General features: G+C 36.8%; 1 protein-coding gene across 1 annotated transcript; it reads right to left on the bottom strand.

Moving 5' to 3' along the window:
- Positions 1 to 153: 153 nt before the first annotated feature.
- Positions 154 to 18230, bottom strand: LOC129262151 (uncharacterized). Its single transcript, XM_054900204.2, has 5 exons — positions 17906 to 18230; positions 11855 to 11996; positions 6657 to 7235; positions 6271 to 6417; positions 154 to 3671 (listed from the first exon to the last, which is right to left on the bottom strand). The coding sequence occupies exons 1-5, from the start codon at positions 18038 to 18040 to the stop codon at positions 3424 to 3426; spliced, it is 1251 nt and encodes a 416-aa protein (XP_054756179.1). The 5' UTR covers positions 18041 to 18230; the 3' UTR covers positions 154 to 3423.

Below are 18230 nucleotides of genomic sequence, written 5' to 3'. Positions count from 1 at the left end.
TCAAGATTTTCGGGGTGCAGATTTTTGTTGCGATCACACGATCAAAAACTGAGAAATCGGGGGGGGGGGGGGCTGGAAGGAACCTACATCATGGCTGTATGCTGGCCTAGCTAGAACATAAGACCCACAAACCTACAAGAATTGCTTTCAATGCAAAGATATCTCTACAATAAATGTTTCATTACAGCTCTATAAATCGACAAGATTAGCACTAAAGTTGCAATATCAGAAAGGCATTTAAAATAAAAATTGCTCATATAAAGAAAAAGGAATTGCTTGTTTTCACAAGTGATATTCACATTATAGGCGGTATTCCTATGAGGGAAATGATCAACACACACTCACTTATTTCTTTTTATTTCATTTTATAAAATATAAAATAATTGTATTTATCACATGAAATATGGAATAAAAATAATTTTCTAATTTTGTTTGAGTACTAAGTTCATAGAAATTCACAGAGAGGGCTTCAAGTAGCAATTGTTAATGTGAGTACCGAGAGTTATGTATTAGCATATGCATTGAATCACATTTTTCTCTTTTTTGAAGCCCTTCTCCCATTCTTTACAATTCAATATTGACATAAATTTCAGTATTTTTCTGAAACTGAAGCGGTCGATAAAACAGGGACTTTGCTCCTTTTCTTATACCATAAAACTCAAAGCAGAATCAGACTTACAAGAGTGGTGACAGCAGTGGGATATGAACCCATGTCATCAAGATGACTGACGACTCAAAGCAGAATCAGACTCAAATCAGAATCAGACTTACAAGAGTGGTGACAGCAGTGGGATATGAACCCATGCTATCAAGATGACTGGTGACTCAAAGCAGAATCAGACTTACAAGAGTGATGACAGCAGTGGGATATGAACCCATGCCATCAAGATGACTGGTGACTCAAAGCAGAATCAGACTTACAAGAGTGATGACAGCATATAGCAAACAGCATCATGTAAAGATAGAAGCAAACTGTGATAAGATATGGTGGCAATATAGTCAAAGACTGATAACTCAAAGCAGAATCAGACTTACAAGAGTGGTGGTAGCAGTGGGATATGAACCCATGTCATCAAGATGACTGATAACTCAAAGCAGAATCAGACTCAAAGCAGAATCAGACTTCCAAGAGTGGTGGTAGCAGTGGGATATGAACCCATGTCATCAAGATGACTGATAACTCAAAGCAGAATCAGACTCAAAGCAGAATCAGGCTTACAAGAGTGGTGGCAGCAGTGGGATATGAACCCATGTCATCAAGATGACTGGTGACTCAAAGCAGAATCAGACTTACAAGAGTGGTGGCAGCAGTGGGATAAGAACCCATACCATCAAGATGACTGATGACTAAAAGCAGAATCAGACTTCCAAGAGTGATGGTAGCAGTGGGATATGAACCCATGTCATCAAGATGACTGATAACTCAAAGCAGAATCAGACTTACAAGAGTGGTGGTAGCAGTGGGATATGAACCCATGTCATCAAGATGACTGGTGACTCAAAGCAGAATCAGACTTACAAGAGTTGTGGCAGCAGTGGGATAAGAACCCATACCATCAAGATGACTGGTGACTCAAAGCAGAATCAGACTGGTGGTAGCAGTGGGATATAAGCCCATGTCATCAAGATAACTGGTGACCCAAAGCAGAATCAGACTTACAAGAGTGGTGGCAGCAGTGGGATAAGAACCCATACCATCAAGATGACTGGTGACTACAAGCAGAATCAGACTTCCAAGAGTGGTGGTAGCAGTGGGATATGAACCCATGTCATCAAGATGACTGATAACTCAAAGCAGAATCAGACTTACAAGAGTGGTGGTAGCAGTGGGATATGAACCCATGTCATCAAGATGACTGGTGACTCAAAGCAGAATCAGACTTACAAGAGTGGTGGCAGCAGTGGGATAAGAACCCATACCATCAAGATGACTGGTGACTCAAAGCAGAATCAGACTGGTGGTAGCAGTGGGATATAAGCCCATGTCATCAAGATAACTGGTGACCCAAAGCAGAATCAGACTTACAAGAGTGGTGGCAGCAGTGGGATAAGAATCCATACCATCAAGATGACTGGTGACTACAAGCAGAATCAGACTTCCAAGAGTGGTGGTAGCAGTGGGATATGAACCCATGTCATCAAGATGACTGATAACTCAAAGCAGAATCAGACTTACAAGAGTGGTGGTAGCAGTGGGATATGAACCCATGTCATCAAGATGACTGATAACTCAAAGCAGAATCAGACTTCCAAGAGGTGGTAGTAGTGGGATATGAACCCATGTCATCAAGATGACTGATAACTCAAAGCAGAATCAGGCTTACAAGAGTGGTGGTAGCAGTGGGATATGAACCCATGTCATCAAGATGACTGATAACTCAAAGCAGAATCAGACTTACAAGAGTGGTGGCAGCAGTGGGATATGAACCCATGCCATCAAGATGACTGGTGACTCAAAGCAGAATCAGACCCATGCCATCAAGATGACATTGCAGAATTACTAGAGAGGGAGCAGTAGTGAAATACCATCCCAGAAAGGAAATGAAAGGGAAAGAGGTAAAATATTGAATGATTTTCCGGACATTATTTTAAAATCTGTCACAAATATAAATTTTCACTTAAGATGGTTAATTGATTTGCTTCAATGACAAGAATAGGCAAGAAAATACAGTATTAAGTAAAACAATTTATATAATAAGAAAAATACATGTATAAAATACTTGGCTTTTCCTTTGAAATTAGGACATATCTCTCTGTTATACTGCCACTGAAGGGAAAATATATAATTGCTATAATTTTGCTTTTCCCAATGAGGTTCAAGGTCCTTTTCATAGCATATTATTCTTTGTACCAGGTTATTACAACTATATAAAGTATTACCAACTCCATCTATGTTGGACAATTTCTATGGAATTGCCAATTATCTGAAAACATAAAATATCAGGGTCCTGTTTCAAAAAGACTTGTTATAATGTTTATAAAACAAGTTTACTGTCAGCCAATCAAATGGAATGATTTCAGTTGCTATAAACTGTTATTGCAAATAGGTTATTTTCACATGTTTTATGAAATGGGTCACATGTATTTATTTGACTATATTGCCACCATATCTTATCACAGTTTGCTTCTATCTTTACATGATGCTGTTTGCTATGATATGATCATGTGATAATAGAATGTATTTTCCTTTATATCAGCTAAAAAATTTCTGCAGTTTCTAAAAAATATATTGCTCAATATTTCAGATGATTTCCATGATTCATCTAATCATAGCTTAACATCTCCTGATATCTTTAACATGGTTACTTCTCCCATGATAGGATTATTTCATGTATGTCATAAAGTAATAAATCTTGAATAAAAACTCTAGAAAATATTGCTTTAATAATTCAGATATTTCAATGAGTCTATTGCCCCATCTCATTAGAGTTTAGCATTATCAGCTTTCTTGTACTTCAAGCTGAAGAGTCCTGCTGGAAGATCGTAATCCCAGGAGCCCTTGGCAATCATCTTCGCCCCCATGCGACCAATCTCATCGCTGGATTTTGCCCCTTGACCAGACATACCCATCAGAGCTCCTACGTGTGGTGTTATCATGTCACAATAAAAGAGTTTGGTTGGTGTGTGAGAGCTGACGCAGGAAGCGGTTATCAAAGAGACTGGATGCAAACCTGTGAACCAAGAAAGGAGATGTATGGTGTGACGGCATGATGCAGATTCATGGGCAATGGGCAGAGACGGGGAAAGAATTCAGGAAGCAATATATAATGAAATAGACTTAATGAATGAAGATACAGAAAGACTGAAAGACAAAAGGAGAGAGAGCGAGTGATAACTGATATCAGGAAGGATGTAGGGATGAATGACATCAATGAGAAAGGACCCATTTCATAGAGAGTTCCAACTTTGGTAACTTTGCCATTGAATGTGATTAGCTGATGAGCTATGTTAGCTTGGTACTTGCCATAATAGCAAAGTCCTTAAAGGTCAAATCCACCCCCAAAAATTTTTGATTTGAATAAGTAGAGAAATAATTCTGAAAATTTGATCAAAATCGGATGTAAAATAAGAAAGTTACGATATTTTAAAATTTCGCTTATTTTTTATGCTCAATTCAGTGACATGAAAATGAGAGAGTCGATGATGACCATCACTCACTATTTCTTTAGTTTTTAATTGTTTGAATTATACAATATTCTAATTTTTACCAATTTGACATTAAGGACCAACTTACCTGAATCATAAGATGTTATAACAATGGTAATGTTCAGAGAGGAATAAAACTTTGTTTCTCATGACAATGAGAAAATTGGGATATTTCATATGATAAAATACAAAAAGAAATAGTGAATGATGCCATCTGTCCCCTCATTTGCACACCGACCAGGATGTGCATATAACTATTTTGTGAAATTAATCGAAAGTTAAAAATGTCATAACTTTCTTATTTTACATCCGATTTTGATGAAATTTTCAGGGTTCGCTTGTTGGATTTTTCGCTTTTTATTAAAATCAACTTTTATTTTTTTGGGGGGTGGACTTAAACAGGCCCTACAGAGAGATCCGAATGAGATGGTATGTTGTGAGAATAGATGGAGCATGCCCGTTAAAAATGCGATGAACACTAAGAATAGAGAACAAAGACCAGAAGAAGACCCAGGAAGAGATGGAAGATTGAATTATGTATAACAGGGGGCCGTTTCATAAAGCTGTTTGTAAGTTAAGAGCGACTTTAAGAACGACTGGTGATCCTTTCTTACGCGCTAAACCATCGCCAATGAATATACCATTTACCACAAGAAATTATCACCAGTCGTTCTTAAAGTCGCTCTTAACTTACGAACAGCTTTATGAAACACCCACCTGGTCATGGAACAAATCCAAATGAGTAGAAAATACAGAAGACTGACATTTATGGATGATATTGACAAAGGCAGCCGACACTGCAGAAGGCAAGAAACCAGGCATTAAGGAGGAGAGAAATATATATTTCCAGAAGATGTCAAATATTTCATACATTCATATAATTGCTGCCACCCCTAGTACAGCATTTGTCGAAAAGTTGGTATGCTAATAATGCCTCTCTATTCCTTGAGAAAGAATTGCTCACCTAAGAGGTTCCCTCCCCCTGACAACAGGTTGATATTCATAAATGGGGGTATTATCACATGCAAGTGGTTCTTCCATATACCAATGGTCAAATAGTGACTACAATTTTTTTCTCATAGAATCATATAAGAAATAATTTTTTTCTGATATCATAATATTGTGTTTGTACTATAAAACACCAGAAAATTAAGAAAAAAAGGATTCAAATTCTGGTGTCATAAACAGATCTGTGTAAATCACATATAAGGATATGGGTAAAAATACTTAACCCTAAAAAGACTGTCAGCCCCCCCCCCCCCCTCTACATTTTTCGCGATAAATCTGTAACGCGAAAAGCTGGCGCCGCGCCGTTCCATGACTTTTTTCTTTCCAAGTCTTGCGCAACTTTTGAGACCAAATTTGCGACGCCCGGGTACGTGCTTCCGAAATTACGCAACATTTTGTAAGTGCATGTCGACACGAAATTGCTAAAAAACGTGAATTTGTGTACAAATCCAGGTACAAATCCAATGCAAATTGTGTTTTTAGCCAAAATTCATAAATGTATCATTATTTTCAATTTTACTAATCAAACTCAATTAATTTCATCTTGTTTATGGTCAGAATAAAGTAGCAGACGATTTCCATTGAAAAAACAATAAAAAACAAAAAGTCGAAAAACAAAGAAATACATAAGAAATTTTAAAAACAATAAAATACATAAGAAAAAAATTGTGATATTGAATCTTTTTTACAGTACATTTGATCAGAATCCTTCAAAGAGTCTGTGAATGAAAAATTAGCAGTTTAGAGGCCTTATTTAGTGAATTAGAGCAAATCTTTGATTTTACGCATAAATTAGCATAATTAATAAATTATGAGATTTTTTGGAAAATTTGATCCTACAGTCTTGGAGATTTTGCCATGGGTAATGCACGTGCCAATTTTCGTCGCAATCGCGCGGTCGACGGCCGAGATCATAGGGGGGGCTGAATCAGCCCCCCCCCCCCCCCCCCAGTCTTCTTAGGCATCAAAATAGCCCAGTCTATTTAGGGTTAAGAAATCTTTGGCGACTGCAATTATTGTTAAGACCCTTTATGTTGCGTTTGTTTCAGAAAGTGATCTGCAAAAGAGGGGTCTGACAAATCTTAACAACACATTCTTCTAGCTAGTTACTTTTACCTTTAACCATAAGTTTCAAGAGATCAATAGCTTCGTTTGTATCGTCTTCATACTGAGCTTGTGATCGGAACCAATTTACAATCTCTTGGTGACTACCCAGAACAGTGAAGTCAGTGTTGTATCCTCCTATCTTGATGTAATATTTTCCTGTGGAATCATGGAAGGAAAATTTGGACATAAAATGAGATGTAGCTTAGGTTCCGATTGCTTCTCCATTATATTTATATATTTGTAAGAGATGTATGAATATATAACATTTTTAATAACATTACAATGAGAGATGATATAGAACCCAAATATAATAATTCCTTACAGTTTCAGCATCACAACATTATAATATTGTTAATATCTCATGCAGCCCCGCAGTTGAGCTAATGCTCACTTACCGTTTGGATATTTCATTGGAGGCAGTATGTAGCATTCTTTTCCTGGTATTCTGGACAGGATTCCTGGCATGTCTGCCATTTTCAGCGCATCCTCCTTCTTCAATTCAGCTTTTACCACCGACACCTCTATGGGAAAGAACTCAATCTGTTTGCCCTTTGGTAACAAGTCATAGCTGTTGGAAAAGGCACCTGTACAGAGCAGTACGCGTTTGGCTTTAACATCACGGCCACTTTTACACACAATCTTTACAAAACTGTCCTTTCGTCTCCCCTCTCTCACGTCGTCTTGGAGATTAATCACGACATCATTGATGATATCACACCCATGAGATGCAGCTATTTTCTGTTGAGCTGCCACAAATTTCCTCGCTCTGACGTAGCCTGCATTTTTGAAGTTGTACAGAATTTGCCAGCTCTTCTCTGCGTGTAGGTAGGGAAACTGCGCTTGAAGACCGGATGCATTTAAAGATTGGTAGTAAATCTGTCCCATCTGTTGCACATTCTCGACTGTTTTAAGAAAACTCGCACAATCCTCCCCATAAGCGTGTATACAACCAACTTCATGGTAGAAATTTATGCCTGAGAAAACAATAAAAAATAGGGATTACCTTCAAAATATTGATTCTCATCTGTGTACAGTTGAAATTCATGCCTCCCCCATCATGCCCATCGCCTGATCTTTATAAAATTGCACACTTAACATCTTTATTTTATAAAATCTATTAATGGTACATGATATGAATGAATGAATGAATAAACTTTAGAACCAGAAAATGATCACAATACTACATACAATACGTACATGTATCTACTAGGTAGCAATACTCGCCTAGAAAGTAAGCTGTGGCACCATTGTAATAATGAAAACTACAGAGTAAAAGTTATATAATAGATGGAGTTATGTACATGAAAAAAGGGCAATAAGTATCATTGCATTACAAACAGTAAACGTTAACAATTACCAAACGTGCATAATTATTGTGAACGATTCACAGTCTTGAGGCATGTATAAGGTGGTAAAATTGATACTGATTATATTCTTTAAAAAAAGAGTTATAATGAGCTCTCAAGAATAAGCAGAGTGTAATACATTTTAGTATAAAACTTTTCCATACTTCAGACCATGAAAATAATTACTTGCTGAATATTTATCAGAAGAATGAGCCATTTTCACATACACAATCATATATACATACAATTACCTCATGGTAATTACCCTTTGGTGTTTAACCTTGTGTACCCCCAAATCTACCTAGATGAATGCATCCTTGCAAAATTTGAAGTTGATCCATCAAATGGTTCATTGATCAATCTCAAATAGGGATCCGAACTTAAAATATGTCCATATGTACTGAACAATGACATCTGATATTTCTGATATCTTTTTCTTCAAAAATTATAGATCAAAGTAAAAGAGAGTAAAGAGTAAACCACATCAGCGAAAGTAAAAGAGGTTCTCACAAGCTATAAAAGAGATATTAATCTATATTTCTTCTGATGTTTGGCTTGTGATAGCAATACAATACAAAATTAGTACTATACACTTTCACTTGACTGATGCATGTTAACTGATAAAATTCAGGGCAACAGGTGATTCATACATGTATTAAGCATAATATACACAACAAAAAAGTAAATCCCTCTGAAACAAACATCCATAATTTCCGAACCACTGGGAGTTTTTAATTTATTTTACATGAGCGTGTAGGTAAATTTATAAGCTACCCTCTGAGAGAATGTTGCGGACGTATTTTGTGTCATGCTTCAGTGAGCGCCACCAGAAGGCAAAAGTCACAAGCCAAATATCATGACTTTGATTCCACTTTATTGGAACGAATTCCACATTCTCATCATGAAAAATATTCAGAAGGCTTGTAAAAGGTACTTTCTAAAAGACAATTTAACTTTTTATGCTAAATTTCATGGTTGAATAAACACAAGTCAAAATTTTGTATAATTGGATTTTTTACACATTTCTATCGATAAAATGATCAAATATGATGACCACAATTTTTTTCGGGAAGAGTATCTTCAAGAATATTCATCATTTCACGGTTCCATGAAAACAAAAAACACGATTTTCAAATACCATACGTAAGTATTGTTTGGTAACTGAAATAATCTTTTCTCCTTTTTTTTTTTTTTTTTTTTTTTTGAGGGGGGGGGGGTGTTCATGACCAATTAACATGCTTCAATGATTCAAAGGCGTTTAATTTAACATTCACGCTTGAATGAACATGTGGAATGTGATTAGCTCTTTTTTACGTTATTGGAAAAAAGGGCATTTGCTAACTACACTGCAAAAACTCAGGTCCTGATTTAACACCAGCCCGGAATCTATATATGTCCACACCAGAGAAGTGTTAAACAACACCGGTTTTGGTATTAGTCTAACACCAGATGGGTGTTTATACAACACCAATTGGTATCAAAACAGCATCGGTTTGATTCCAAACTGGTGTTGTTTCAATAATTTTCTGGTGTGGACATATAGATTCCAGGCTGGTGTTAAATCAACACCGGAGTTTTTGCAGTGTATGGATATCTGTCACAAAGATTCTTGCATAGTTCATTTTATTTGATTTTTATGAAAATCCCGATGTCTAATGCTTCAGTCAGTGAGCACACAAGATTCGAAAATTATGCAAATAAGAAGAAAGTTCAAGGCCTTGGCCCCACTCTGTGCAATGTCGAATGATTATTTTGGTGTGCGCGCCTTTTGGAGAGTGTCACTCTGAAGCCATGTGTGAAGTTTCATGAAAAAAAATGTTGGCAGAAGTAACATGGTTGAGCGGGCACATTCGAAAACGTAGAGATAAAATACTCTTTATACTGCATAAATGTATTATTTTCCTAACAATTTCTAGGGTTCGGTTGAATTTATGGACAAATCAGTGGTGGATCCACAATTTGAAAATTGGGAGGGGGCGAGAAATTGTGGGAGCTGCTAACATGTTCCAATTTTAACATGTTTTAACAAGTTATAGAGGATACTACCATAAAGCCCTATGATGATACGTCACAAAAAATGTGCTCACTCAATCATGAACATACGTTATCAAAATTTTGTGTGGAGTGGCTAAATGATGGATAGTAAAACAGCATTAACACCATACAATTCACCCAAAACAATCTTTGGCCAACTTTGTACTTACGCAATCTGAAAAACGACTCGTGATATTGTCATTTTTAATTCAATCTTTGATTACTCAAGCATGACTCAATTGATCAATCTAATTTTCCCCAGGAGTTGCTAATCGAGTGTAGAAAAACACTTACGAAATATATTTCAAAATTATTCCGTTTAAAGGTTAGAGCGATTTGATTTAGGGGGGGGGACTTTATTTTTTTGTTGTGTATAGAATGGAGGATTCAACTATCAAAGGTTGCTGTTTTTAATGTTTGCCAACACAAGTGTTGGCATAGACGCTGATTCAAGCTAGCCTTGCAGGAATGGTGATAACCCCTCTTTTTTTTTTGCTTGTCAAGAAAGTGCACCCCCCCCCTGTATATCTTGGAGCTCCAGCTAGTTTGCATGCAGACCCTTAATTTTTGCAATTCGCAAAGTGCATAATGCAGAGTCTGAAGTAGTGAGACTAGATTCACACACTCTTAAAAATGTTGGGCAACATACGGTCCACACAACAATTGGTTAAAACTTTATCCAATTCTGGGTAGTTTTACACCAATAATGTGTAGTTTTCACCCAAAGCACACATTATTGGTGTAAAACTACCCAGAATTGGATAAAGTTTTAACCAATTGTTGTGTGGACCGTATGTTGCCCAACATTTTTAAGAGTGCATGGCTCACAGACAGAGCCTTTGGCGTATATTCTTTACTCAAGACCTGTTATTGGTTAAAGTGTCAAATATCAGTCTGTGCTTGGAGACTAAGCTCCAGCTGTGTTGGCACACATGCACATTTGTTCTGGCATTATATCAAACATGAATAAATATTTGATGTGCAGTCATAATTCCAAAGAGTCAGCAATTCCCTTGAACCTTTGCCTTACCATATAGTCATATGACAGGACTGATATGTTGATATGGTTGATAATGTCATTGTTTTTTTTTATCATGCAATAATGGCGTGCAAAGTTGGTGACGTAGATTACAAATGTCAACAACAGACATATTCAAAAGAGGTAGGCCGACATTAATACGGGCAGAACGGTTACACTTAGTAATTCCGAAGGTTCGTAATTCCGAAACACGCAAATTGCCTATACCTCGATGTTCGTTAATCCGAAAACGTAAAAGGGTTCGTTAATCCGAACATTTGTGGCGTTATTCCGAAGGTTCGATAATCCGAAAACGAAATAAGGTTCGATGTTCCGAAGGTTCGTTAATCCGAAAACGAAATAAGGTTCATTGTTCCGAAGGTTCGTTTATCCGAAAACGAAATAAAGTTCATTGTTCCGAAGGTTCGTTAGTCCGAAAACGAAATAAGGTTAGTTAATCATTTAGTTTTCGGTCAAACGAACCTTCGGAATTACGAACCTCATTTCTTTTTCGGATTAACGAACCTTCGGAATTACGAACCTAACTTTGTTTTCGGACTAACGAACCTTCGGAATTACGAACCTCATTTCGTTTTCGGACTAACGAACCTTCGGAATTACGAACCTTCGGAAATACGAACCTTCGGAATAACGAACCTTCGGAATATCCGAACCTTCGGAATAACGAAGCTTCGGAATTACGAATGTATGCGTGCGGGGTTGAACACGCACTTTGAGCTTTCATTGACTCCTGCATGCAAGCTCATGAAGTAGCCATTTTCAACATTAGTAACAACCCTACAAGAAGTGACTGATATAACTACAAGCTCGTGCCTTTATCCCTTACCAGATGATGATGATGATGATGATGATAAAGGGACATATATTAAAAAAAAATCAATTAAGAAACTCATTAGTGAATACTACTGACACATGTATGAAAGCCTGTCTAGATTGAGTTATATACAATTAGTGGTTTTAATTTTTTAAACGAGGGACAACTATATGATACCTAGAGAGAGGGGTGTAGTGAAGGAGTGTTGATGTTGAACTTTTTAGTACTATATTATATGACTGTGATGCAAATGGTTAACCCATTGAATACTTGATTTTGTAACTCCCCATCTTTATATAGGCGTATAGTACAGGGACCACCTGGTTTCAGCAGGCAACGGGTAAAAAGTTAAGAACTCACCACTTTCCTTTTCAATTTGTCTGTATCGCTGAATTGATCTTCTGGCAAGGATACCCCAAATTGGACTCTCATCAATTTCCCTTGTCAGTCTGCCTTCATCATAGTGAGATGAAAATATTTCTCGCTTTTCAGACTGCCATTCCTGTATGGGGGTAATTTTGGTTAAATCAGGAATTAAATGAATGATTCAGGTTTTTTTTTTTACTTGAACTTACATTACAGTTGACAACATAATACTCAAGACAAACAAATATCATTGTAATCTAAAATCCTGAGGCTCATACAGTCTCTTTTGGAAGTTTGTTATTTCACTTGTTGACACCCAATAGTAAAACAATAATACATGCTACACTAAAAAAAATGAATCTAGCCTAAACGTACATAAATGATTTTGTGTTCATTCATTCATTCCTAAAATAAAATCACTTGTACTGTATGGTACTGTATAAGCTGTTATTTCGCGTACAGATTTTTTTGCGAATCGCGGGGTCCCACATTTTCACGGGTTGTGCAATTCGCGATCGGAAGATGTATCAAACACTTCCACAGCAGAGAAACAAAAATAGCGCAAAACAGGTGCAAAAAGATGCTCCTTGAAACCCCAATTGTGATGTGTCTTTTGTACATAAATATTTCCCTGTAAAAAACAGTTACAAAGTGTGAAAAAATTGCTTAAATTTCATTTTTTTGTACCTTTAGATTTGAAAATTCATCATGTCACAGTTTGATCTGTAAAAGTAATCTTTGGAAGTTATGTTTTGTTAAATTCATTTTTTTTTAAGTTGGTTTCAGTGCAAACATTTTGACTTTTGTGAACAAATTCTAAAACCTTTGGTCGTGTGACTTATGAATATTATTGAGTATGCAAATAGCTGCCAATACACCTGTGTATAGAGTCAATCATTGACAATAAAATCAAATTATTTTATGGAAAATACATTGTAATATTGCATTGACTGAATATATATTGATAAACATATATTTGGAAATAATTAAGGCTCTGATTTTGTTTGAGAAATAAAAAAGTAAAATTCTTTCTGACTTTTCGAATTGCTTACCGTACTTTTCGAACCTTAATTTTTGTAGGTACTTATCTCAATTTTCCACTACACAGGATGTTTACAATAGCAAAGTTTTGATGTTGGGGACATTGGCACCAATTACTAAATGCGTAAATATTTTCGCGGTCGATCGGCAATTCGCGAAAATAACAGCTTATACAGTAATTAGATGTTTGTGAAACTGATTTGGACCTGAGCAATATCAGGAAAGGATATTTCATTATACTGCTATTTCTGTCATTTCCCTCCCTCACCATTTTAAGACTTTTAAAATCAAACTGTAACTTTTTGCCCTTTAAAAGTTCACGGTTTGCTTCATCGACAAATCAATGTAGTCAGGTAGATATGATCAAAATTATTGCATGACCGTCAAGTTTGGTATGTATGGGATTTTTTTGCTGGAAGTTGTAGTATGGGGTGTCTGCTTCAAGAATCCGATGGGTGGCACCTGGGCACTCTTGGGCATTTTTTTTAAATTGACGTCTTAGGCCACGCCCACTTTTTCACATACCTCTGGAATATGACTTTCATATTTTACGAAATAAACATATCATATTTGGTATCAAATTAAAGCTAATGAAAAGTCAAATGCAAATATATGGATCATTTTGCTGACTTTTTAGTTGGCGTAGGCTCAAATCTTTGGAGCATCTTTCTTCTTACTAAATAATATGAGGTAATGCTAAGTAATATTAGAGAGACCTTTACATTTATTATTAGTTAAGAAAGAGATAAAGTATAAATACTACAGATTTGATTGATCCAATCCACTTCTTCTGCATCAGGCTCTACCAGAGTAAGATCTTATTCGAGCAGTAAATTCAGAGTGGAAGTCTTTCCCTTGCCAAATTGCCACAACATGGTATCCCAACCTAATTGGGAATTGTTTGTGCACAGCCAGCTTTTTTCTCCTAGTTTCAATACCATAACTTTAATATCAATTACTTTTATCAGTATGCAGAAGACCTGTGTAAACGCTAAAAGGAGAACAGTCTGGTAGAACAAAAATGTCAGTGTTGTCAGAGAAGTTATATATGCTTTTCTACTCCCGTCATCTTCAGAAGATAACTGATAGTCGCTGATAGTACGTAGAACAGGACATTAGGCCTGCCCGTATTGCTCCCATGAATTAACTTGCTTGCAGATGCAAATCAGTGTCACCCTGTTCTATGAGGCTTAATGCTGTTGCTGGTCAGCCGTCGAATCATATATTTCATAATTCATACTGCAAATGTCAAACGAAGCATACAGCTAAGGCAGACACATGCAGTCGAGATTGTTGAGGAAGGGGAATGCGACGAGCATTATGGTCGAAGAGGAATGAGGCAGAGGACAGTTGAGAGAGGAATATAACAATACATGATGTAAAATGTTACATCTCTGTAGATTATTTGGAATCACATCTTGATATGATACAAAATTAAATGTTACACTTTTTAAAGTACTGATAAACTCCCGAGTTTATTTGACTTTTCATGAGCGGAATTCAATGTACATTTCATTTTCCATAAGCTTTAATTTGATATAACATAATATGTTTATTCCGTACGTATTACTTGCATTTGTAATTCAATTTGACCTTTTATGACCTTAACTGACCTTTAACTGATATATATATGCACGATTTAAAGGCCGAGTGATCCATATTTTTAGCATTTGATTTTTCATTAGCTTTAATTTAATACCAAAAATGACATGTTTAATTCGTAAAAAATGAAAGTCATATTGGGAGTGGCCTATGACGTCAATCTAAAAAAATGCCCAAGAATGCCCAAGTGGCACCCGTCGGATTCTTGAAGTAGACGCCCTATACTATAGCCTATAATCTAGGCGGAGGCTGCAGTTATTGTCTTTGCTGTTATGCTGAACGTAAGGGATACGTCTGATCTGGCGAAGACTATAGTCTTTGCCAGATCAGACGTATCGCTTGCGTTCACAGCAATGGCAATAACTGCAGCCTCCGCCTAGAATACAACTTTCAGCAAAAAAAAAATCGCATACATACCCACCCAGAAGGAAAAACCAGTTCCACTGGACCAGTTAGACCAGTAAAATTTTAACTGGTAACTCTAGAAATTGGAAGATCGGCTTACTGGTCTAACTGGTCATACTGGTCCAGTTAAAATTGTACTGGTCCAGTTAAAAATTAAACTGGTCTTGAATTACTGGAGTTTATTTATACTGGTCTTGTTTCTGGTGGTTGTTACTGGTCTCACTGGTCTTCATACTGGTATCCAATTCAAGATGGTCTTTACTGGTATTTTCTACTGGTCTGACTGGTCCTCGAACTGGTCGAACTGGTCCTCGTAATGGTCTTACTGGATCAATTTATTACATGCATTTGATTTGTTATATTGTTAGATTTGTTATTGCAAGGATCTATTCTAAATCCTGATTTTTCTTTTAAAAATAGGAAATATGCAAATGAGGTAAACCACGTGATCAGCATCATCAGAATTACTGGTATTACTGGTCTTGACCAGTTCAATTTCAAACAATGAATTACTTTAGACCAGTTGACTATATCAGAGGAATATATCTTGCTTTGATCTTAATCATAATTAAAGGAAATAATTATTTTAATGATAATGTTAATACTTGATATTTATGATAATAATATTATTAATAATAATAATTACAATATCAATAACAATGATACTGGAAACCAGTAAAAATCTTCTGGAAACCATTTATTGGACCAGTAACACCAGTTTGATGAAAAACAATCAAACTGGTATTACTAATTGCTTCAACTGGAATGCAATTGTTGGAACTGGTCTCCAGTTGATTTTTACTGGTCCAGTTAAAAATCAACTGGCCCAGTAAAAATATACTGGAAACCAGTAAAGATTCTTACTGGTCTTACTGGTTTTTCCTGGGCAACTTGACGGTCATGATGTTGTGGTTCTACCCGCTTGATCAGAGAATATGCCCTCGAAATTTCCACACCGATCTGCGAAATAATCAATGCTTGACTGGAACAAGGTATTGTACCACAACAATGGAAAGAGTCAACAATAGTTTCTGTTCCTAAATCTTCCCCTGCAACCATTGATAAACTGAGACCGATTGCCCTCACCAGCCATTTCGCAAAACTTGCTGAAAAATTTGTTTGCAAGTGGCTACTCCGAGACATAGAAGGCACATTGGACCCTCATCAATATGGAAACAAGGCTAAGACATCTACCACGCACTACCTTGTTAACTTTTAGACTTCCTTCATTCCAATGCTGACAAACCTGGTTATACCTCAACAGTGGTACTGACTGACTTTTCAAAAGCATTCGATCTTGTAGATCACAACATTGCTATTCGCAAACTCTTTTCTCTTGGAGCTACACCTGAACTAATCCCCATGGCTGTCGAGTTTCCTAACCCAAAGAACCCAACGGGTGAGGTATAGAGGTATGGTGAATTATCAGACCAGCGAGTAACACATGCTGGCGTCCCTCAAGGGACACGATTGGGCCCCTTACTCTTCCTCGCACTCGTGAATGATGCCCTCCTTGAATCATCGGTCCCTAGGTGGTAGTATGTTGATGATCTTACACTGGCAGAGAGTCGATCATCAACATCCACTGGCAGCATTTCAGTCGCTGTGCACGAACTAGAGACTTGGTGTAGAACCCTAGTAAATGTCAATCCCTTCAAGTGTCTTTCGGTAGAAACCCCCCATTGCCACAACCAGTTAGCATCTCTAATCAAGTCATCGAAAATTCAGATCATGTAAAACTGTTGGGTGTCTCAATCCAAAATGACTTGAAGTGGAGTCTTCACGTCACTGACATCGTATCCAGAGCAAGTAAAAAACTGTACATGATTCGTAGTCTGAAAAAGTTCAACCTCTCTAGAAAAGACCTGCTAACTATCTTTACATGCTATCTACGACCCATACTAGAGTACTGTGCACCTGTGTGGCACTCGTCCATAACAGCCAACAAATAGAATCTATCCAGAAAAGAGCATTGCGTATAATTTTTGGCAAAGATTATTACTCATATGATAATGCACTTTCAACCTTGTATGACAGACGTGTCACTTTGTGTATGAAATTTGCACTGTCCCTTGAAAAGTTCTATCCCCATTGGCTACGTACTCCCCAAACAATCCGAATTCAGAGCCCTCCGAAATAGTGAGAAATATAGACTGACGAAGTGCCGCACAGAACGATACAAGAAAAGTACCATGCCCTATCTAATCAGGCTTTTAAATGATAGATGAGTAACACACATAATGTTTCCATGAAGTTTAAATGTGCTATGTATTTCCCCAAATGAATTGATCTTATAATGTATTACCCTTTTTATATCCATGTTGAATATTATCAATTTCCTATGTATGTTTAAGTAATTATATATTCGTTTATATTGCAAACAGCAGATGAACGAAACAATGGCCAATTTGACAGATTATGCCTTTATCCTATTTTGAAACAATACCCCATTTATTTTGAAACTTAAATAATAATTTGCTGAAAGATGTTTTTTACCCCCCCCCCTCCCGTTCCATATATCTTTATCTCCATTATGTTGAACCTTTACGATTTTTTGTTCAGCAGGACCGTTTTTTCTTCTTTACGTTCTACTTGTAAATGCTCCATCAATTATATGAACATGTATATTTTTCTGTAGCCCCAGCCTGCCAGTAGGCCTACTCGTAATTACATGTAGCATCACTTTAATAACCGCTTCCTTACACACACTCAACTTATCATTTCTCTTATTTTGCAATCATTATTGTTCATTGAAATTGTACGGTTAATCGAAATTAGAATTGCAAATTAGAATCATTATTATTGTAAACTTGAATTATCACTAGATATTTGAATTATTATGGTTCAAATGAATTAAGATTATTATTGTAGTTTAGATTTCATTCATGTCTATGTGCAATTTCTATGTTTTTATTTGTAAATTCAACGCCAATTCAGCCTTCGTGGCTGCTAAATTGAATAAATACATATTGAATCTTGACTAATGAAGGTGTTTACCTCTTCTGTAGGTTCTTGAGGCCCAACCAGACAGATTTTAGTTTCCCGTTGCAATTTACAAAGCCATTTGGCAGCAGCTGACCCCACCATACCAGCTCCTATCACGCAAACGTCATACACGGTATCTTCTCCCATCGTCAACACTGAGGCCTAGCTAGGGAAACTGGCCGGCGCGGCCGAGATCTAGTACTGCACAGTAGCAATTTTAACTAGATCCATGGAGCTATAGCTCCAGCCAGATCGATACAAATTGAATTAGTACGGTAGATTCGTTGTTGAACATTGTTATTGCGCACGCCTTGTCTCATCAGACAGCATTGTTATT

This window comes from Lytechinus pictus, chromosome 5 (assembly GCF_037042905.1).
Source record: "Lytechinus pictus isolate F3 Inbred chromosome 5, Lp3.0, whole genome shotgun sequence".
NCBI classification, from domain to species: Eukaryota; Metazoa; Echinodermata; class Echinoidea; order Temnopleuroida; family Toxopneustidae; genus Lytechinus; species Lytechinus pictus.
This window is presented reverse-complemented; position numbering and strand designations above follow the sequence as displayed.

Excerpts from the sequence above, each read along its gene's own strand:
- LOC129262151 (XM_054900204.2), bottom strand. The coding sequence starts at position 18,040 with ATGGGAGAAGATACCGTGTATGACGTTTGCGTGATAGGAGCTGGTATG. Across the intron at positions 11,997-17,905 it reads CTCAAGAACCTACAGAAGAG|GAATGGCAGTCTGAAAAGCG; the intron begins GTAAACACCTTC and ends ACCCCCATACAG. Across the intron at positions 7,236-11,854 it reads ACAAATTGAAAAGGAAAGTG|GCATAAATTTCTACCATGAA; the intron begins GTGAGTTCTTAA and ends TTGTTTTCTCAG.